The sequence below is a fragment of the Equus caballus genome, chromosome 2 (assembly GCF_041296265.1).
Source record: "Equus caballus isolate H_3958 breed thoroughbred chromosome 2, TB-T2T, whole genome shotgun sequence".
NCBI classification, from domain to species: Eukaryota; Metazoa; Chordata; class Mammalia; order Perissodactyla; family Equidae; genus Equus; species Equus caballus.
Window position 1 is genome coordinate 86,870,887 of NC_091685.1, and position 22,204 is coordinate 86,893,090.

At 44.8% G+C, this 22,204-nt stretch overlaps 1 protein-coding gene across 2 annotated transcripts in view; it reads left to right on the plus strand.

Moving 5' to 3' along the window:
* The first annotated feature begins 13,415 nt into the window (after positions 1 to 13,415).
* TMEM154 (transmembrane protein 154) overlaps positions 13,416 to 22,204 on the plus strand; it is a 41,689-nt gene continuing 32,900 nt past the window's right edge. Inside the window, exons 1-2 of one of the 2 annotated variants that reach the window (XM_070261483.1) lie at positions 13,570 to 13,732; positions 15,658 to 15,722. Coding sequence is in view for 1 of the 2 variants with exons in the window: in XM_005607816.4 (XP_005607873.1) it covers positions 13,663 to 13,732 (70 nt within the window). In the remaining variant the exon portion in view is untranslated. Of the gene's footprint in view, positions 13,733 to 15,657; positions 15,723 to 22,204 lie in introns of both variants that reach the window. The other variant, XM_005607816.4, reaches the window with a different exon arrangement.

The window sequence follows — 22,204 nt, forward strand, 5'->3', positions numbered from 1 at the left end:
CATACCGACCTCCACCCCCTCAGATTTAAAGAATGAAGTAAAATATAATCAAAGTCTCTCTTTTAGGATCAGCAACGATTCTTTTTTTTTTTTTTTTTTTGAGGAAGATTAGCCCTGAGCTAACTACTGCCAGTCCTCCTCTTTTTGCTGAGGAAGACTGGCCCTGAGCTAACATCCATGCCCATCTTCCTCTACTTTATATGTGGGACGCCTACCACTGCATGGCTTGCCAAGCAGTGCCATGTCTGCCCCAGGGATCCGAACTGGTGAACCCCGGGCTGCCAAAAAGTGGAACGTGCGAACTTAACCACTGCACCACCAGGCCAGCCCTGGATCAGCAATGATTCTTAACTTGTTTTGGCAAAAAGAAATGGAAACTAAGTTATCAGGGCTAAAACAAAAATGTGCTCCACAGGAAAAAAGAATCAATCCGCAATGTCATAATTTCTAAAGGACTAATAATATTTAGCAATGTTAAATCAGCTAGATAAGATAAAAACTATTTATGAGGCAATGTTTTAGTGTTTTTTTTAATTAAGGCCACATATTACTGTACATGTGATTATATTCCCAGAGCAAGAGATTATCACATTGGCATAAACTTCACCAGTAATAAAAAGAGTCATCTGTAACTCAACAACAAAAAATGAACAATTTGATCAAAAAATAGTCAGAGGATATGAACAGAAATCTTTCCAAGGAAGATATACAGATGGCCACCAGGCCCATGAAAAGATGTTCAACATCACTAATTACTAGGGAAATGCAAATCAAAACTACAATGAGATATTACGTCACACCTGTCAGAATGGCTATTATTAAAAAGACATGAGGGGCCAGCCCTGTGGCCTAGTGGTTAAGTTTGGCACACTCCACTTTGGTGGCCCAGGTTTGGTTCCTGGGTGTGAACCTACACTACTCGACAGTAGCCACGCTGTAGCGGTGACCCACATGCAAAATAGAGGAAGATTGGCACAGATGTTAGCTCAGGGAGAATCATCCTCAGCAAAACAACAACAACAACAACAACAACAAAAAAGACGAGATATAACAAGTGTTAGGGAGGATGCGGAGAAAAGGGAATCCTTATACTCTGCTGGTCTGGACACAAACTTCTGCAGCCACTATGGAAAACAGTATGGAGATTTCTCAAAACATTAAATGTAGAAATACTATATGATCCAGTTATTCAACTTGTAGGTATTTATTCAAAGAACATGAAATCAACAATACAAACAGATCTGTGCACCCCTATATTCACCACGGCATTCTTCACAATAGCCAAGACTTGGAAGCAACCCAAATGCCCATCAACAGATGAAAGGGTAAGGAAGATGTGGTATATATACACAATGGAATACTACTTAGCCATAAAAAAGACAAAACTATGCCATTTTTGACAACGTGGATGGACCTTGAAGGTATTATGCTATGTGAAATAAGTCAGACAGAGAAAGACAAATACCATATGATCTCACTCATATGTGGAAGATAAACAAACAAACATGTAGACAAGGAGAACAGATTGCTGGTTAGTAGAGGGGAAGGGGGTAGGAGCAGGGTGGAAGGGGTAAAGGGGTACAAACATATGGTGACGGATGAAAACTAGACTATTGGCGATGAACACGATGCAGTCTACACAGAAGCTGAATATTTATATAATGCTATAAACCAATGTGACCTCAATAAAACAATTAATGGGAAAAAAAGAGAGTTACCAGGAGGATAGATTAGGTTCATGTACTTACTTAAATGGAAAATTTTAGTTTTAAAACAGGAAAACAAATGTGATTTTAGAATTATTCTTTGAAAAAAATTATAACTTATCTTTATTAATTTGAAAAAAATAACTCTGGAAAGAAATCATGGGTGACACTTTCATTTTATGCCATCTACTCATCTGTGTTTTCTAACGTTTCTACAGTGAGCATGGATCATCTGAAAAAAATTAAAATGTTATATTAATATACGGATTATAAGTAATTACAGAGAAGACAGTTTCTATTCAGTGTCATACCCAGCGTGGCGCCATAAGTAAATAAGTGCTTGCCTTTTTAAGCCTGTTAGGGTGACGATCTCCACCACAGAGTCAGCAGATGTAAATGGCACTAGATACTCTGGGAACACACTGTGGCTTATTTTGACTCATTTGAATTTAGAATTGTAGTAATAAAGCTATTTGGGTTCGTGTCATATGATGGCTACTCACATGACTATTTGTGCTATGACTTCACTTACTATGTACTTAAATAGCCACCGAAAGGACAGCTGTGCAAGATGCTATTTTCATCTGCCTCCAATTTCTCAGTAAGTTGTTTCATCCAAATTGTAGCAAAGCACGCAGTCCTCAGTGAAAACCCACCAACAACAAATACAATGGTTTTAAAAGCAACCCATTTTCTAATGTGGGCAGGAGGAATAAATGTTATTTAAAAGAAAATGTTCTTCATGAAGTGGGCTTACTAAAATACTTGTCAAATCACGTCACCACTGCCCTTAAAAATGTCCAGGGTTCCTCATTACCAAGAGAACACAGCTCCATCCCTCACTCGACCTCCAGGACCTTGGAAAGGACCCCAGCCTCCCTTCCCCTCCTTACTGCCCGCTGTATTTCTTTATACACCCCACTTTCTAACCACATGAGAGTCCCCTTCCCTGAGCAGGCCAAGCACTTTCAGACCCCCACATATCAAAAATTCCTCCTGCAGGTGTACAAGGAAATGTGACCAAGAGCCATTACCGAACGAAACTCTGCAGCTATTTCACCGACACTTGAGTATTTTCCTTCAGTTTCTTGCAATCACTACACACTGGAATTGGGACCTTCCTACCTTTTGCTTCAAGGGGAGTCCCTTTCCCTAAGTCACCTTCTGGAGTACAGCATATATTCACTCAACCATTTAGTTCAGAGATGACGTCACTGTGTCACATGGGGCTCCACAAGAGGGTCGACAGAGCAAGGAGCTGGGGCCAAAGACCTGGATTCCAAGTTGTGTGACCTTGGGTCTGTCCCTGGACTTCTGCTTCCTCTGCTGCCACAGGGAAATAAGGATGCCTGCCCTGCCTGCCTCAGGGTTTGGGGTGAGGAGCAAAAGGATACGAACACCCCTTGTAAACTGTAAAGCATGCACAGTGTGAGGTGTTAACGTCTCGATAAATCTCATTATTGACTTCAGTTCAGCACAGTTCCCCAGCCTCAGCACTACTGACATTTGGGGCTGGGGAATTCTTCGGGGGAGGGGAGGGCTGGCTTATGTGTTGCAGGAGGTCTACCCACTAGATGCCAGTAGCACCGAGTTGTGACAACCAAAGATGTCTCCAGATGTTGCCAAACGTCCTTTGGGGAAAAAATTGTCCCTGGTGAGAACCAGTGGTTTAATAAAAGCTTTTAGAATTGTGTTCTGGTCACCTTTCCATCTCTTCCCTCAAGCTGTCCCCTTGGGCCCCATCCATGTCTTTCCTGGTCATTGAATAACCAAGGCTTCTCAAAATTCCATGTTGGGACGCCTTCCCCCACTCTCCGCCAGCCTTTGACAATGATGCTTCTACAGTTATCAACGTGCAGACTTAGCAGCCTCTCTGGATTCTGTCAACAGAATCTCCTGGAACAAAACTTCATCTCCTGGCGTTGAACTCAAAAACACTCCCTCCATTCTAGCTCACCCCTTCCATCTTTGTTTACTAGACCAGCCTACTTTTGACATACGATTTCTCTTAAAAATCCAAGTTTTTTCATCAAGTCATCTCTCCTCTTCCCCACTGGCGTGAACAATCCAACCGTAGGCCTAAAGGTCATTCTATCATTGTAGGTCTGCTTTTCTCCTCACACATCTTTTTTTGCTTGTTTTTTATATTACAAAGGTAGCACAGGCCGCTACAATTTTTTCAAGTAGTACTGAAGTGGATTAAAGGAATCCGTCTCCTTATTTCCCCTTTTCCTCCTCCTTGCTGTCCTCTCACCCAGCTTTCAATGTCCCTCACCAGAGAGACACTGTTAATTCCTGGTGGATCCTATGCTTTCAGTTTTCTCTGCATATTCAAGCGTATTTTTGCTCATTGCTTTTTCAACATGCTAATGTTTGTATGTGAAGATAACGATTTTTGTCTTATTCTGTCTCTGGCCAGAATAATTCTCAAACCCAAAAATGATCAGAGAGGAGGTTTCGTTAGTGCTCTGCAGGTCTGGATAAGAGACCCCCGCCTCCTGCCAAAGTCCCACAGGAGTGCCACGTGCTGGACTTGCCGACAGCCTGAACAAGCCTCCAGACATCACGGAGCAAACCGCTTCAGGCATCCGCACGCAAAACCCCAAACATTAAAACCTCCATTCTATTGTGTTTGACTTAAAAAAAAAAAAAAAGAGGCAAGGGGTTTTTCAAAGGACCGTTAGGAGAGATGATAGATAGGTTTACGCAATGGAAAAAAATAACTGGACAGCCAAGGAGGAGAATTTAAGCCGGGTGAGCATGGGGGCTCATTGCAATGAATGTTCTCCCTTGCAAAGTTCCGTGCCTTCAACTCCTGGCAGGGAGACAGCACAAATTATTTTGTTTCTGATTTGTTAAACTGTGACCATTTACAAAGGCAGGTGCCCAAGTGCAAAAAAGAGATTTTTTTTTTAAATCCTATTTGAATAAGGGCCATTTTTAGATTCTTTAATTCCTTTGTTCATTCAATATGTATCAATTGGTTTTAGGCTCTCTTATGGAGCAGAGCTTTGAGTAAGGAAGGAAGGAAGGGGAGGAAGTCATAAAGTTAACTCAGACCTGGATCCTGCTTTCCAGAAGCCCGTGGTCAATTAGGGCAGAAAGATTGTCTAAATCATATAATTCAAATATAAAGTGATAAAGATCATGAGTACTACGCCCAGGGGCTATCAATATACTTCCTCTTCAGTAAACACTGCCAGGAACAGTGTTTCTAGCACAACTGTCCAGGAACTCAGAAATCCAGGAATGCCATGGGTGATAACACAGCATGACTCAGCCGTGCATATTTGTTGGCTCTGTGCTGACCAGTGGTCCCCGCAGGAGGAGAGAAGAAGATGGCAGTGGCGAGTTAAGTGTGAACAGCCCTGTCTTTACAAGCCCTGTCTTTACTGTCCACAGTAAGATGTGACAGCCACATTTCTCCAAGGTTCACGACTTTGCCAAAAGGAGCTCTTATTTTCTTTTCTGATTTTCTCCGTTCAGTTTGGCAACTTGTGAATAAAGAATCTTAAAAGACATATTAGGCAGCTATTGCTGCATTAACGCTGTGTAAAAAAACCTAAATCTCTCCACAGCTTACAGTCACAAACTTTTATTTTCATGCTCATGGGTTTGTAAGTCAGCTGAGATTTGGCTGATGTAGGCTGCGCTCGGCTGGATTCCAGGCGTCTGATCTTACTGAGGTCTGCTTCTCATTATGGGGCTCATGATCTCAGATCGCAGAGACATGGGATCGCAGGAACACAAGAAGGCAAGCCAGATAATGTGATGGCTCTCAAAGAATTTTGCCCACACCTGGCATACTGTCTCTCCTACCCATATTTTTTGTTCAGAGCAAGTCATACATGGCCTGGCCCAATGTCAATAAAGCAGGGAAATAAACTTTGCCTACTTCAGCGGAAGGAACAGCCAAGTCATGAAGGCGTAGATATAGTTCATATATTTCAGAGAAAGCATGAAGAACTGGGAACAATGATCTAATCTACTATAAGGGGTTGCCATTTTTCATGAAGAAAGAACCTAACAGTGAAATATATATGTAAATGACCTCTTCCCATGCAGTGGAGTTGTTGCTGACCTTTGGGTACTGAAACATGGTTGCTGACACCGGTACCCAGGGCCCCTGTGTGGCTGTAGCCGAAATGACTTGAAGACTTTTCTTCCTGGCTTCAGATATACTTTACACCTGATGCTTCACCGTCAGTGAAGGAAACACTTCCTCTTTCTTTTCAGCGTACACGCCTGCTTATTTCCTTCCTCCTGCCCGATTCCACAAATGTCATGCTTCTCCAACCCGCCATGTTTATGCTGCTCCATTTCAACTCAGTGATACTCAGCTGATTGGCAGCTCTGTGAGTCCCCTTCTGTCCCCTCTCACCCAGCCCATGGCTGCTACGTTGCTGTGAATGCATGTTTACATTTCTGGATTTCAGTGATGAAGGGAAGGTTCGAGAACCTGGCTGGGCTGTTTGTAGCAGGCCTGTCTTTAGAACCTAAGGTCTGCCTCTCTTCTGAACACCTTTTCTTGAGCCTGACCCCTAAAGGATCTCATGGACTCACAGGCTTTAGAAATCATCTAGTCAGCCCCACTGTGGTACAGATAAAGCAAATGGGGCCCAGAGAATCTAGCTAGTGAAAGAATTCACACTGGGGCCTTGGACTTCCCATTCTCAATCCAGTGGACCCAGAGTGTCTCCCCACGTCCATCCTTCCCTGGGGATGGGAGGGTGGGAGGTTAGTTGTGTTGTTATTGAAATTATCATGAATGTGTGTGGTGGGATAGTAGATGAAATTCTATATAGATTTGGGAGCCCTAGACTGTCTCTGTTTACATACCCATCTAAAGCCCCTCAAACTAGCAAATTGGACGATTTGGTCCAGGAAAAGGAGGTCTCAGCTCAAATGCAAAGATAAATAAAGAGTTAATTCTTGGCTTTTGATCTTCTAAGGTCCCAAGACCAGGGCTGCATTTTAGAGGAAGCCCTCCCTACCAACTCTGGCGTGCCCAAGGCAATCCTAGAGAAAAATTGGGGGTGGAGGGAGAAGAGGGGCCCTGAAATAACTGAAGTTAATCCTGGATAACTGGGAAATCACCAAACTGACTGGTTGTATTTGTAAGTGACTGTCTTCAGTTTACCTCCACTAGAATTGAAATTCAAAATTGATGCTATAATAGAAAAATAGAGTTACTATTTTTTCATACCTGAGTTTGTGGCCTATGAATTTTGTACTTACAGTGTGTTGACAGGATAGTAATACCAACTGCTAGCACTGGAAATGAAAGTAAGAGTAACACTGCTAGCTAATATGTATAGAAAAAGATCTGGAAGGATTTAAATATGGATTAATTTTGTTTTGCTTATGTGCATTTTTAACTTTTTCACAATAATAACGTACTGTTCTTGTAATAAGAAAAATATACTATTTTGTTTTAAAAACAATCACCTCCTACCCTCCACTACTCACTCCCACTTGGTACAAATCCTCTCAATTTCCATTTATTTTTGGCACTACCCACATACCCTGGCACTGGAGTTGTTCTTCCTACCGTCTTTCTTAGTTCTATTATAATTCACTATTTCCCCAAAATTTTTGCGCCTTTGTATTTTCTAGTTTCATTAGTGTTGAAGATTTAGTTGGCCAAGACACCATCACCCGTGAATCTGAAAAGCCAAATTAAACAGAAAAACAAAAGAGAAAGCATTGACAACGCTAATCAGTGTTTATCATTCTGAAGCAGGCTTTGGTGCAGATATTACATATTTTTGGATGATGTATGTTCTACTTCAAAAATACTGAAGAGACAGATAAAAAACTTATCAAGATATGATTTAATCGAAAATGAAACAGCAGCAGAAGGAAGTCTAGTTCCTTTTAACAGGTGTGGGAGGCCACAGATGAATAAGACTTGGACAGTCAGGTGCAGGGAGACAGACAAGATCTTCTTGGTATATTCTGATGGGCATTCTGGGGGCAGATGGAGGAAGGGAATTCAGCTCAGCCAGGGGGCTGGGGGCACTTCTGGGAAGGCTCCCTGGTGGAGACATCTCCTGAACTACGTCCTGAAAGACGAGTTAGAGTTAGCCAGGAAAAGAAACGTTCCTAGAAACGGGAAGGGGTCTGGGCTATGAAAGGTATGCAACCAAGCTTTACTTTCAGTTCTTTTAATTCTAGGCTTCCTGGCAAAGAGGACAAAAAAGGGAAATATGATGTACTATTTATTTCTTACTATTTGGAAAAAGGGACATAACTTTGCAGGAGCTAAGAATGACGCTCTAGAATGGTGATTCTTAAGTTTTGTTGTGTATAAAAATACCCCCAAACATCCTTAAAAATGCAGAGTTCTGGACCTCAGCTCCAGAGATTCTGACTCAATTGTTTTGGGGTGAGGTCTGGGGCTCTGAATCTAACAAGCTCCCCAAATCAGTCTGACGTAGGTGATCCTCCTCCAGCCCACTTAAAAAATACTGCCATAAAAGGAAGTTTTATTCATTCATTTGTTCACTCAAAACAATATTAAGCACAGTCCTATATCCTGGGGATGGACTGGAGAACAAGACAGAGCAGCCCCCGCCCTCAGGAAGACTCTGGTCAGTTAGAGGAGGACGGCCGACTCTGAGGACCTGCCTCTTCTCCTCAGGTGCTCCCCAAAGGGCCCTCAGGACCAGAGCTCTGCACCTTGTCCCCCACACCAGTTGTCACTTCTGCTCCTACACACAGTCCTTCTCAGTTTCATTTTTAGTGAACAGGCCATCTGCCTAGGCCCTGGAGACTGTCACAGAAAAGGTCCAGGTGGAGGCCTGTGGTGGAGGCCCCTAGGATTCTCCAAACCCCGCCGCAGCCTCCCTGAGTGATCAGCTGAAGAGTGTGTGACCAAGGTTGGCAGCCAGGATGCAGGGACAGAGGCCACTGAGGGACTGACAAGTGCTGATGGGCTGGTCAGGAGGAGCCTGGGTGTGTAGGCTCCCAGCTTCAAAGGCAATATGCAGTATGTGACCCCAAATTCAGATGCTGAAGCCCTAACTTGCAACAGGATGGCATTTGGAGATGAGGCCTTTGGGAGGTGACTACAGTTAGATGGGGTCATCAGGGTGAGGCCCTCATGATGAAACTAGTGCCCTTGAAAGAGGAGACACCAGACACCGTGCTCCCTCTCTCTCTCTCTCAGTGCCATGTGAGGACACAGCAAGAGGGAGGTCTTCCAAAACCATGAAGAGGGCTCCCACCAGAAATCGAGCACGCTGGCACCCTGATCTCCAGCCTCCAGAACTGTGAGAACATATATGTCTGTTGTTAAGCCACCCTGTGTATGGTATTTCGTATGGCAGCCCGGGCCGACTAAGACACAGAAATGCTGTCAGCCCCTCTCCTGGCAGCGGCTTCTCTGCACACTCTGGGGTCCTGTTTAATTCTTCTGCCCCGCCCCTGCCCTGCCCACTTATCTCTTGGGCACTCCTTCAGACTCTGGGACCTTAACCTGCTCCCTGTACCCTCCTAACCGGCTTCAGAGTGACTTCCAGGCCCCACCTGATGTTGCCATTCCCATGCCTGAGGGTCGGTCCCCTTGCTAAGCAAACCGTCCAGAGCCATCAGCTACCACCAGCTAGCATTTAGACGGAGAAAAAAGCCACAGAAAGCGTGCGCAGGAGTGCCAGCGTGAGTTTGTGTGTGAGCATGTGTGTACTTATGAGTATGTAGGTGTGTGTTGAGAGACTGAATATATAAAAGGACAATGGCCAGACCATATATACATAAAAACAGAACTCTGACCCATGATCCGCAGCAGACAACCCAGGAAGCCAGCCTGCTGTCAATCAAACTTCTAGGAAGTCAGACCTGATCTCTAGCAACTGGTCCAGGAAGCTGAACAAGAATCCTCGTAACAATGGGCCCTGCTCCCCCACTGCCCCCCCCCCCCCCCCGACTGCTTCCTATTTAGGAGAAGCAAATTTGCACCCCTGAGCAATCCTAGAACGATAACCAGAACTCTCCTCCAGCTCCCCATGCCAACCCCTCCCGTCAGGGCACACCTGAGCCTCCCCTTTTTCCGCTGCAGAGCTTTCCCTCTCTGCAAAACGCGAGTGATGGCGGCAGCTGTCTCCTCCTTACAGCAAGCTCGCATAAACCGCCTTTGCTTGTTCTCATTTGGTTCCTCTTCATGTATTTCTCCAGTGTGCCTGAGTGTGTGTACATGTGTGAGTGTGTCTGAGTGCGTGTGCCTGTCCCTGCACAGTGGGAATTGCACAGTCGGGGGCTCAAGGGCAATGCCGAGGGGGAGCCTGCACTGGCTTTAAGATCTCATTGTCTCTGGAAAAGTCTCTCCTCTATCAGGGCTGAAGGGGAGGGAGGGGAGAACGGGGGTGGGGGGGGAGGGAAGGGAGGAGGAACTGGATGAGAGTCACTTCTGTCATACAGAGAGTTGACTGTAAAAGCCAGACTTGTGTAAAGTAATAGAGCCTGCAGAACCAGTAACTGGCTTCTCCTCCTGCCCTCCTGAGCATGACGAGGCCTCAGGGCATTTCCTAGGCTCCATACTCCATCCCCTCCCTTCCTCCTTTCACTGCGGAAAGCCAGTGGCACGCACCAAGCTGCCATCACCCCTGCCTGTGCGCCTGCCATTCGCTCTGCAGGCTTCCCCTGGCGCCTCGTGGTTGTGACTGGGGCCCCGACTTCCTGCTAGGAGTGTATCGGGATTTAATCTGAGGCCAGGCAGCCACTTGCCAAATTAATGGTTGGTAAAATTAGAACAAACAGAGGTAAATAGCCCTTTACCTAGCACACAGCGTCTCTGTGATTTTAACAGCAGCAACGAGATCACCGAGGTGCTACAATTTTCTGATCAATGATGGTAATTTTCTTCCCCTTAAGATCAGCTTAACCATGCTAAGGGTCTCAGAGAGCTCAGGGGTCAAAAGAAAATTACACGGTTGTGCAGGATTTCTCTGCAGCCGAGGTTTATTTTGCACATCACTCTGACGCTGCTCAGAAGCAAGGCCCGGCACACTTGTGGAAAGGGTGAGGAATGGTCTGGCCACACGGCTGGGCTCCACTGAGGACTGTAGGGTAAGCCAGTCTGTGGTCCAGCTACAGATCCCTACTCTGCAAACTTCCAGCAAGGTGCGGTGTTAAAATCGAAGAAACCAAGGCTGACACCTCACCCTTGCCAAACATGTGCCTCTAGCCTGAAATCCAACAACAGCCACAATAGGGCATAAATGGCAACGTGAAGGGAATTTCCAAGCCATGGGCCTTCTCCCTTGCATGCATGTGTCGCAGCTGGAGAAATGTGTACTAGTACAGGCATAACTGCCAACCAGTCTCAGAGCCGGAGGGTCTCCGAGCCAGTGGGCTGTTGACATGCTCAGTGAGAGTTCCATTAATAGCTCTTTCCCTATGGTTTTCAAATCTATCATCCAGTTTTGAACTCGTCTATTTTCTTCCGCTGTATATTCTATATTGTCGCCTAAGGTGCAAAAGCATATTATACCAGGAGTTGACCTGATTGCCAGTTAACAACATTAAAGTGCATATTTAAATCCATTAACAAACTGATCATTACATGAATCACCAACCTATTTCTTGTGGATGAGAACTGAGAGAAATGGTGACTAATGACATTCAAAAGCAGCAAGGCACTAAACAAAAAATTAATGGCTATGTCAGGGGCTGAGGAATTCCAGTCACCTCGTATGTGTATGCCAACCAGACCACTGAAGATGAAACCTTCCGGAAGGTGGTGACTCGTGGTGACTCATGGTGACCAGCAGGCAAGGGGTTGGAGATGAGATGGGTATCTGATGCCTCTCCCTATCTGCTGGTCCATCTTGACACCATCACAAACACAGTTACAAAACTGCATTCTGTAGGGCCTAGGCCCTAAACCTAAACCAAGGGCAGGACTTCAACCAAAACACAAAAACCCAACACACTCTAATCTCTCCTACATCTGGTCTAAACAGATACCTTCATCCTGCATTGTTTCAATTGAGTAGGATTTCCACCCCATTCTAATGCATCTCAGGCCTATTTTGCTTGCTGTTAGCAACCTCTGAGGAATCTATTTGTCACGAGAGATGGAAGAAAGTGAAATGCAGATTCCCCACCCCCACCCCAGAGCATATTCTGCTTTGGAAATGGGCTCTTTATTTAAAAGATCTTTCTCTCTTACCATCAAACCATCTACCAAACCCTTTGGTAGTTTCCCAAAGGAGTTGAAAACTTCTGTCCACACAAATACTTTCACATGAATGTTTACAGCATCTTTATTTATAATTGCCAACATTTGGAAGCAGACAAGATGTCTTTCTTTAGGTAAATGAATAAACTGTGGTACATCCAGACAACGGAGTATTGTTGAGCACTAAAAAGAAATGAGCTATTAGCCATGAAAAGACATGGAGGAACCTTAAATGCATATTACTAAGTGAAAGAAACCAGTCTGAAAAGGCTGCACATTGTATGATTCCAATTCTATGACATTCTGGAAAAGGCAGTCCTATGGAGACAATAAAAAGATCAGTGGTTGGCAGGGCTTGAGGTCTGGCGAGGGACGAATAGGTGAGCACAGATGATTTTTAGGGCAGTGAAACTGTTCTGTACGATACTGTCATGCTGGATTTGTGTCATTATGCGTATGTCCAAACCCAGAGAATGTGCAAAACCAAGAGTGAGCCCTAATGTAAACTATGAACTTTGGGTGATTATGATGTGTCAATGTAGGTTCCTCAACTGTAACAAATGTGGTGGGTGTTGATAATGGGGAAGGCTGGGTATGTGTGGGGCAGAGGGTACAAAGGAAATCTCTGTACCTTCCTCTTAATTTTGTTGTCAATGTAAAACTGCTCTGAAAAGAAAAGTCTTCATAAAGAAAAAATAAAAGAAATAAAACAGAAACAAACAATAAAAATCTTTTTTTCTCCGAGGAAGTGGAGCACACTTTCAGGCAGGGTGTAGCATTACCCTTTACCTCCCTCTGAGCCTTGAAGTGAGGGGGCATTCAGGACCCAGCCGGGAGGATGCACCTGGCTGGAAGGAAGTTGCCTGGCCACTTTCCTATGGTGCAGGTGTCCCTGCTGTCTGGGCCTGCACTGTGCAACACAGCAGCTACTAGCCACGTGGCGTTATTTAAATCAGAATTAATAGAAATAAAAACCAAGGGCTGGCCCGGTGATGCAGCGGTTTTGAGTTTGCACGTTCCGCTTCTCGGTGGCCCTGGGTTCGCCTGTTCAGATCCCAGGTGCGGACAGGACACCGCTTGGCACGCCATGCTGTGGTAGGTGTCCCACATATAAAGTAGAGGAAGATGGGCACGGATGTTAGCTCAGGGCCAGTCTTCCTCAGCAAAAAGAGGAGGATTGGCAGCAGTTAGCTCAGGGCTAATCTTCCTCAAAATAAATTAAATAAATAAATAAATAAAAATTCAGTTTGCACTAGCCTCATTTCAAGTGCTCAACAGCATATGTGGCCAATGGCTACCGTATTGCACAGCACAAACGTAGAACATTTCCATCATCTCAGAAAGTTCTACTGGATAGGACTGCTCTAGACTCCAGGCAGCCCCAGAGACTCACCTGGGGGTGGAGTAAAATCGCAAATTGAGAATGCCTGTGGTCCGGGACCCCCAGTTGCAGATCCCGAATGATCTGTGAGCAACGGATACTGTTTCCACATCGACAATTTCAAAAGCTGGAGGCCAGTGCTAGGGCCGGGGCTGGAGAGAGCTGGCGAGGCGTGCTAACTGAATCAGTGCTTGAAGAGCAACTTCTCTTTTGCAATCCTTGCTGGTCTGACAGGCTCCTGCCGAATTACATCACTTCCTAAAAAACAGGCAAACACCTCTCCTTCAAGTTAGCACCGACCCAAACAAGCAGGAAACAGGAAATGTTCACGTTTCAGGGAGGCTGAAAGCCGGCGCAGCATCACGCCGGAGCAGCGAGCGCCCAGGCCCGCTGACATGAAGGCTCCTCGCGCCGCCCTGGTCCTTGCCCTGGCGATCGCGCTCCTTCCCACCCGCCCGGCTCAGGGTAAGCTCCCTCCAGGCTTTCCACTCCAGGGAAGGAGGAGAATGAAGGCTTGGTTGGTGCCCGAGGCTACAGAACTCTGCCGGGGAGGGGAACACCCAGAAAAATCTAATCCTTTCTACGAAAGTAGTGGAGAAAATTAGAGCTGTCTTTTTGGGGGAGGGTGGGGCGGGAGGGTGGACGTGGCTTTCCCTGCAGTTGGCTGCCGGCGCTCCAGCGCGCTCCCTTAATTTAACCTTCCTGCAATCTTTGTCTTCTAAGATACGTGGGTCCCTGTAATTTACAAACTTTAATGGCATATTAAGAAAACCGTAAACTCTTTGGCAGTTCGTGTGAAAGAACGTTTCAATCAGCTGAAACAGAGCAATAATGAATTTGCTTTTAATAATATGGGCTGAGAAGTCTGCCCGGTTCCAAAAACTCTTGGAAAAACTGGGGTGTGGAAATTTACTACTGGAAAGTATACTAAAGAAAAACTGTAAGTTAAAAAGGAAATTGTAAACAGGAAATTATCTGAGGAGTTACGAGGCATCCACTCTAACTTAGCAAGAGAGATCTTTCCTCTGCTTTTCTTTGATCTCCTTACTTTAGAGAACAGTTTCTTTTCATTGATTGTTACTAATGAAGCTTTGTTGAAAGAGGTAATGTGACTGTAGCAAATGAAAGGTATTGGAAAAGAAGAAATATTAGATCTCATTATTTTGAGCTAAGAGCAGTAAGCGGTTTATACCCTTGACCATGGCTTCAACAAGCACAATCAGCCTCAATTGCCTCTTACATTTTGTTGACTTGCCCTTTGGTGAATAAACTCGCTGGCCATGGATACTCTCTGCTTCTAGTATAGGGCCGTGTTAGCAAAAGGAAAGTTCTCAAGCCACAGTTCTTTAAATAGGATGGGGGGCATACGGCTCTGACCTAACAGATGTGGCAACTTCCTGGAGATTAGCAGTCAGCACCCAACCACCCCCACCCACAAAATTCTCTTTCCCTGGATGCTCTCCACATGGTCTCTCCAGCATCTGAGGTGGAAAACGGAAAGTGATGGGTGAACCATTCCAACTAGTTCGGTTAAAATTGAGGTTAGTGTTCAAAATGAGTTTGGGGGACAAAGTGTTGTTTTGTGCACAAAGTTTTGGAGCTGGAAGGGAGCTTTAAAGTGATGCAGCTCGAGCCTTACGAGGGAGACAGGTGACGAAACAGAGGCAGAGGAAGGTGAGATGTCTGAGTGTCCCCGCTCTTCTGACTTGGACTCCAGGGGACCGACCACACTCCCTGCCAAGACCTCTGTACCTGACTCCTTTCCCCAAAGGGCATCCCTTGGCGCCAGAGGCAGCGGAGCCTAACCATCCCCCTGCCACCTCTCTTAGCTTTCGCAACACTACCGCACGTGCCTCAAACACGCCCCTGAGGGTAATATTTAACCTTGCCTGAGTATTTGCTTGAGCTTCTGAAAAATGATTGAATCCAGTGTCTGCAGTTAGATGATGCAAAAGGAAAATCTGAAGAGACTCGGTAAGAGTTGTCTTTCTGATGCCTGTGTCTGATCATGTGACTCTCCACTTAGAGACCTTCCTTCGGATGTTCCTCATTTAGGCCCCTTAGTCTCTCACTTCTATCTCCCTTCCAGTGGCTCCTCCGTCCATGCACCTTCCCACTCCCCAGCCACGGCCCCCTCTAGTCGCACTGAATGGAGCATGTGCTCCGGGCCTCTGTGAAGTGAATAAGTTCTCTTTTTTCTACTTAGTGAACTCCTGTACGACTTTAAAAGACTCAGATCGAGCAATACTTCCTCCTTGATGTTTCCTCTTACTCCCCCTTTCGTGGTGCCCTGCACTTACCCCCTGTTCTGCCCCTAGAGACCTAAATTTCTGTGAACACAGCTCATCGCTTCGAACCATAATTGTGCCTATGTCTACATCTCTGACCAGGCTGTGATCACCTCCAGGGAAAGTCGTCTTCAGTTCCTCTTGGACTTTCCAAAGCCCTGTAAAAGGTTAGCAAAAAACTCAATAACTGCTCATAAATACTAAAATCATCCTAGAATGCGTAAGAAGCTGATCACTAAAAACTGATGAACTCCTGACAACAGGTAGAGTTAGAATGTCAGGAGCGGTCAAAGACGAAATGCCGCGTTTAAGTCAAAGACAGAAAGCTGCGTTTCAGTAGAGCGCAGGATTATGGAGGTAACCCAACCCACTTCCTGGGCCCTGCCTGGATTCCCCATGTCTGAAAATGCAAAACTGCCCATTACAAAAAGCCATATAATCAAAGCTTTTTAGAGAGTAGTCAATAGAAAGTCTGTTCTAAAGACCAAATGTATTAATCTTTTTTTTTTTTTTTAGGAAGATTATCCCTGAGCTAACATCTGCCGCCAATCCTCCTCTTTTTGCAGAGGAAGACTGGCCCTGAGCTAACATCTATGCCCATCTTCCTCTACTTTATATGTGGGATGCCTGCCCCAGCATGGTTTGATAAGCGGTGCATAGGTCCGCACCCAGGATCCAAACCGGCAAACCCTGGGCCACCAAAGTGGAATGTGTGAACTTAACCGCTGTGCAACCAGGCCAGCCCCCCAAATGTATATTTTTTAATGAATTAATGTATATCCTTTTGAGCTAATGGTGCCTAGGACTTCAAAATGTGAGTTAGTTTATAGGTGTCACACTTGTATTTCCTTGAATTCTTCAAAAAATATGTTGGAGGGGCCGGCCTGGTGGCACAGCAGTTAAGTTTGCATGCTCTGCTTCAGCAGCCCAGGGTTCGCCAGTTCAGATCCTGGGTGCAGACATGGCACCGCTTGGCAAGCTGTGCTGTGGCAGGCGTCCCACGTATAAAGTGGAGGAAGATGGGCACGGATGTTAGCTCAGGGCCCGTCTTCCTCAGCAAAAAGAGGAGGATTGGCAGCAGATGTTAGCTCGAGGCTAATCTTCCTCAAAAAAAAGAAAATATCTTGGAGACGTTTGGTAGAAGAATCTAACCGACTGAGCAGCCCAACTCTCTCCCTTGCAGGCATATTCCAGGATATATCGCAAATCAAGCATTTATTAACCACAAATGGGCTGCATTGTCTAACCCTGCAGTTGCCCGGACCAGCAGCTTTACCTCTGAGTCAGCATCTTTTCTCTTTGTGTAGATAGAGAGCCTGACGCAGAATTGATTACTATCCCAAGTGAAAGCAACCACTTAGACATCACCGGGAGAGAAATGAGAAAACAGCTTTTCTGGGATTTTGACCAAACAGATGAGCATAGTTACAGAAGACTCGGGGCCTGAGTATCGTGGCTGTGTGGGATGCTAAGAAGGTCAGAGTCAAGGCGACATTCTGCCCCTGGAGGGAAGGGAGGCGTCTCCACCTGGTTCTTCAGACTGTGCCCTGCCAACGTCAGCTTAACACTATCAGAAAGCTGAAAGCAACCTCCCAGATCCCAAAAGCATGAGATTTATTAGCTGCCACAGGCAGGATGGTTTGTAGAAAGGAGAGCTAAAGGGCATGAGGCAGAAACAAGGAGGCTGTAACAGTTTTGGTGGCCAGAGTCGTCAAATGTTGGGTTTGCCAGGAGGTGTGAGAGGTTTGCTGGGCTGTTTCAGAAGAGTAAGAACCAAATAATTATTGGATGAATCTTGCAAAGGAGAGAAATAATAGAAGAAAATACGAGGTGCGTCAGAGAAGTTGCACTTTCTGACACTGTTCTTGTTTCAATGAATGTGACTGCCATCTGCTATTTCCCGGGAAAGTCTCAATTTCAACTAGTAATAATGATGATGGCAAACATATACAGTGCTCATTATATGCCAGGCATTGTTCTAAACACTTTACATATGCTAACTCATTTAATTCTCATAACAACCTTATACAGTGGGTACTACTACCCCTGTTTTAAATATGATAAAACTGAGGCACAGAGAGGTTGAGTGACTTGCCCAAGGTCACACAGCTAAGTAGTAGATCTAAGTAAGTTTCAGCCTCAGGATTTCGTGCTCTAAGCATACGCTCTATTACTTCTGGGTTTTCGGGCTCTGCCGGGCTGTATGTCTACTTTCAGGTTTGGAACAATATAGCTCTGGTGCCTTCTCAACTGTAGATGTAACACGTAAGGTCTTGGCCAGGCTCTAAGGTTACCATGTGTTAATAAAAGAGCTGTGTTTGGTTGGTTGGGTCAGAGACTGGCTGACAGGAAAATGAATGGTGAGAATTGGGTTAAACTTCAGCCTGCAGAGTGGGAAGTGGGGGGGAGGGGAGCCGCTGAAAGGTGCAGAGTGAGCAACAGAGAATCTGAGGATTAGCATAATTAATACCAGAAGCAGGAAAAACAGAACGTTGAAGTCGCTCAGCAAGAGGCTTGAGGGTGTGGGAACCAGGGAGAGACGGCGCAGCCTTCTGTCAGGCAGAGTCGCTGTGGGAGAGCTCTGCTGAGAACTGACCCCAGGACCAAACACCAAAAAAACAAGCCGAGAGGGACTTACTGAGGCTTAAGTCCCTCTTTGTCTGAAAGGCTGACCCAGGAAACCAGAAGAGGGCAGGGGCTTGGCTGGGATCAGCTCAATTCTGTAAAGAAACAATGCAACCCGCAATTTGCCTACCTGTGTCTGGTTTGCACCACCCTCAAATGTTGGCAAAGACGTGGAGAAACCGGAACTGGGCGCCGCTGGGGGGATGGCAGGTTAATGCAATCGTCTCGTCTATCCTGCTGCAGAGCCCATCTGTTGGGCTTTTCCTTTCCGTTGTCACATTTTTCATTTCTAGAAAATATTTTTTTCATTTCTGGAAAATCCTTTTGTATGTTTATATAGTGTCTTGGTTTTATTTTTTTTCTTGTGTTCTTCTTTTACTTCTTTATTTTAAACATATTACTGTCTATTTGATACCTTTAATCTGAAGTTTATGTAGATCTTATCCTGTTGCTCATTGCATCTGTGGGCTCCTGTTCATGAGGGAAATCCTGGGGGCACTGAGGGCAGAATCTGGCACACAGAGGCTGGCTCACCCTGTTTAACAGAACCCCAAATTTTCTGATCCCATCATCAAGCTACTGTAAATACTTTCCCAATACACCCTCAGTGCCATCGCCACAAAATAGCATTTGGAAGAGACTCAGACAGGGATGTGCCGGCTTGAGGAGAACCGGTGCTTGGACCCCCCCCCCCCCCAGCCTTGGGATGGGGAAGGGGCCGCCTCAGGGGTCAGCCTCCAAGAGTTGAATGAAGACGTGCCGAAACCTCCTTAAAGGTGCAAGCCAGCAACCCAGAGTCAGCAGTGGGGCCAAGGTGGTAAACAGAAGCAGGTAACCAAGGAGACCAAAGTGATTGCCAAGGAGAAAGAAGTAGACAAAACAAAATTCAGAATCGGAGGAGGGGCCAGGGGCCGGCTGTCAGGATGATAGTGAGATCAGCTGGGGTTAGTGCACCTGACTTTGACTTTAAACTTTGCCAAAGACATTGCAACTGCTTTTCTTTCTCCCTCTCTCTCTGTCTCTCTCTGTCTCTGTCTCTGTCTGTCTCTCTCTCTCCATGGCCTTGTATTTTAGCTTTAACTTTTGACCCAATAGATGGACGGGAGCCCCTGAAAGCATTATACAGCCTCGTACATTCCTAAAGGTCCAAAGCTTTGTTCTCGGGAATCCCCATAGGAATATACAGTTCTGAATTTGAATTTCCTCTACAATCTTTTTTTTTTTTTTTTTTTCATATTTTCGGCCCTAGGGATTTCCTTGTTTTCTTGAGATTTCTTTTTTTTTTTAAGATTTTATTTTTTTTTCCTTTTTCTCCCCAAAGCCCCCCGGTACATAGTTGTATATTCTTCGTTGTGGGTCCTTCTAGTTGTGGTATGTGGGACGCTGCCTCAGCGTGGTTTGATGAGCAGTGCCATGTCCGCGCCCAGGATTCGAACTAACGAAACACTGGGCCGCCTGCAGCGGAGTGCGCAAACTTAACCACTCAGCCACGGGGCCAGCCCCTCTTGAGATTTCTTTATACATTTAAAAAATTACTTCTTATATGTCATCCAGTATTTCTAGATGTTGCATATTGGGAGAATTTTAGAGGTTACCAACTATACCAGATTACTAGAAAAGGGAATTTTTCCAGACAACCATTCTGAAGAACCATTTGGAAATATTTAGTCAAATGAAGACGTTCATACCCTCCAACCCCAACAATTTACTCCTAGGTGTACACCCCAGATCACTCACAAACGTGCAGCCACGTATCGCGGCCAAGAGTGTTGATTGTAGCATTGTTTGCCAAAATGGAAAAAATACAAACAACCTAAATGTCCATTAGCAGAAGAAAAACACCTGAAACTTGGTGTAGGCATAGTATAAGATATCATAGAACAGGTAAGATTAATGAACTAGAGCCAAATGTATCAAGATGAATCAGTCTCAAATGTGATGTTGACCAAAAAAGCCAGCTGAAGATTATTATGCACAGAATAATTACATTAGCTAAAGTTTTTAAGACACTTCAAATTCTGCTGATATTGATTAGGGCCATAGGCGGGATGATCCGTGCTAAGTTAGGAGAGCAGTTACTTTTGGGGAGGCAGAGAGAGCAGAGATCAAGGAGAGATGTAAGGAGGGCTTCAACCATGTCTATCATGTCGTTTCTTTCAGAAAAGACATGGAATCCAAGGGTCAGCAAGCTAAGACCCATGAGCCGAACTCAGCCAGCTTCCTGTTTTTTCCAACTCTTGAGCTGAGAACAGTTTTTACATTTTTAAATGGTTATATTTTAATGCTTATATAAGAACTTATATAATAGCCTATATTTTGCCTCTTGGCCCACAAGATCTAAAATACTTACCCTCTGGCCCTTTAAGAAAGAGATTGCCAATGCCTGCTCTAGTCAGCATGGGAAAATGTAGGACAATTAGTGGTGGGTACCCTGTTATTTGTTACATTATCCTCTATTCTTTTCGGTAGGTATACATTCATAATGAAAAATAATGAGAGAGCCTGTGAGTTCCGTTCCAGCTCTCCGGAGTCTGCCTCCAGCTTTTTTCCATCTTTCTTTTCCATAACTCTCCATCTCTTTGAAAGAGAGTCAACACTTCTTCATTTTCTCCCTTTCCATTCATTCCTCAACCCACCGCGATCTGGCTACGGCGTCAAGCACAGCATACAGAAGGCTATCACTGGGTCACTGGTGCCTCCTAATAGCTAAACCCAAAGGACCCATTTCTGTCCTTATTTTACATTTTTCTCTGTAACACTTAACATGATTAGTCAGTTATTGGAACTCTCCTCTTCCTTGGGTCTTATGATGCTATTTTCTTCTCCTATGACTCTGATTGGTCCTTTCCAGTTTTTGGTTATGAATCTTCCTCTTCCACCTTCTCATCTCATATTAATATGTACCTTTTCTTTTCACTCCTTACATCATTCCTGGGCCATGACATCCACTTGTGTGGCTTTCATCTCACTCCTCAGCCAATGATTCCCAGTCAGCCACCTCCAGCCGGCCTACCTGCCCGACTTGAGACCCACATGCTCATCATCAGTTCCCCTTGGATTTGTCACAGGGGCCTTGACCTCAGCGTGTCCCAGACAGAACTCATTCTCGGCTCCCTGCTGGTTTAGACTCTTGTTAGCTCTCACCTGGTCTGCTGGGTGGTGTTTCGGTTTCTCTTCCTTAAAACAAAACCAATTAATCTAGTTTCTTTTTGAAATTTGAATTTTTTTCTATAGTTCTTTGTTTTATAAGAATTGGAGCCATCTTTATTATTTCCTGCTTCTCACCCCATCGAAGTTTTCAGAAATAGAAGTCCAGTGGTTACCAGAATTTGCTGACATGTTCTTTCTGCCCCCTGACAATCCTGTTTACTAATTTAAAATTTTATTTGTTCCTTTCTAAAAATTATGCTTGTTTATTTATTTGTTTATGATTAAGATTGCCAGATGAAGCAAATAAAAATATAGGACACCCAGTTAAATATAAATTCCAAATAACCAAAACTTTTTTTAGTATAAGTACATCCCATGCAACTTAATATAAGTATAGGACACACAAATATTGCACGGGATATATTTATACTAAAAAATTATTCGTTGTTTATCTGATATTCAAATTTAACAGGATGTACTATGTTTTATCTAGTGACTCTATTTATGATTATGATTATCTTTTGTCAAGCAAAGAACATCCCTATATTGGTTCATCACTAAGGCCTCAGGCGTATTGACTATGTAGCCAGCTATCAAATATCAGAAGAATATTCAGGCTAGTCCTAGATCAATCATGCAAATGGCAAGTAAAGAAATCATTGCTGGAAAAAACAACCAATGATTAAGTAGAAAAAACCAGGGACCCAAGAGTGGATCAACTTCAGAGAATCTATTAATTTGTTGTATTAAAAACTAAATGAAAAGGGCCAGTCTGGTGGCGCAGTGGTTAAGTTGGTGCACTCCACTTCGGCAGCCCAGCGTTCGCGGGTTTGGATCCCAGGCGCAGACATGGCACTCCTTGGCAAGCCATGCT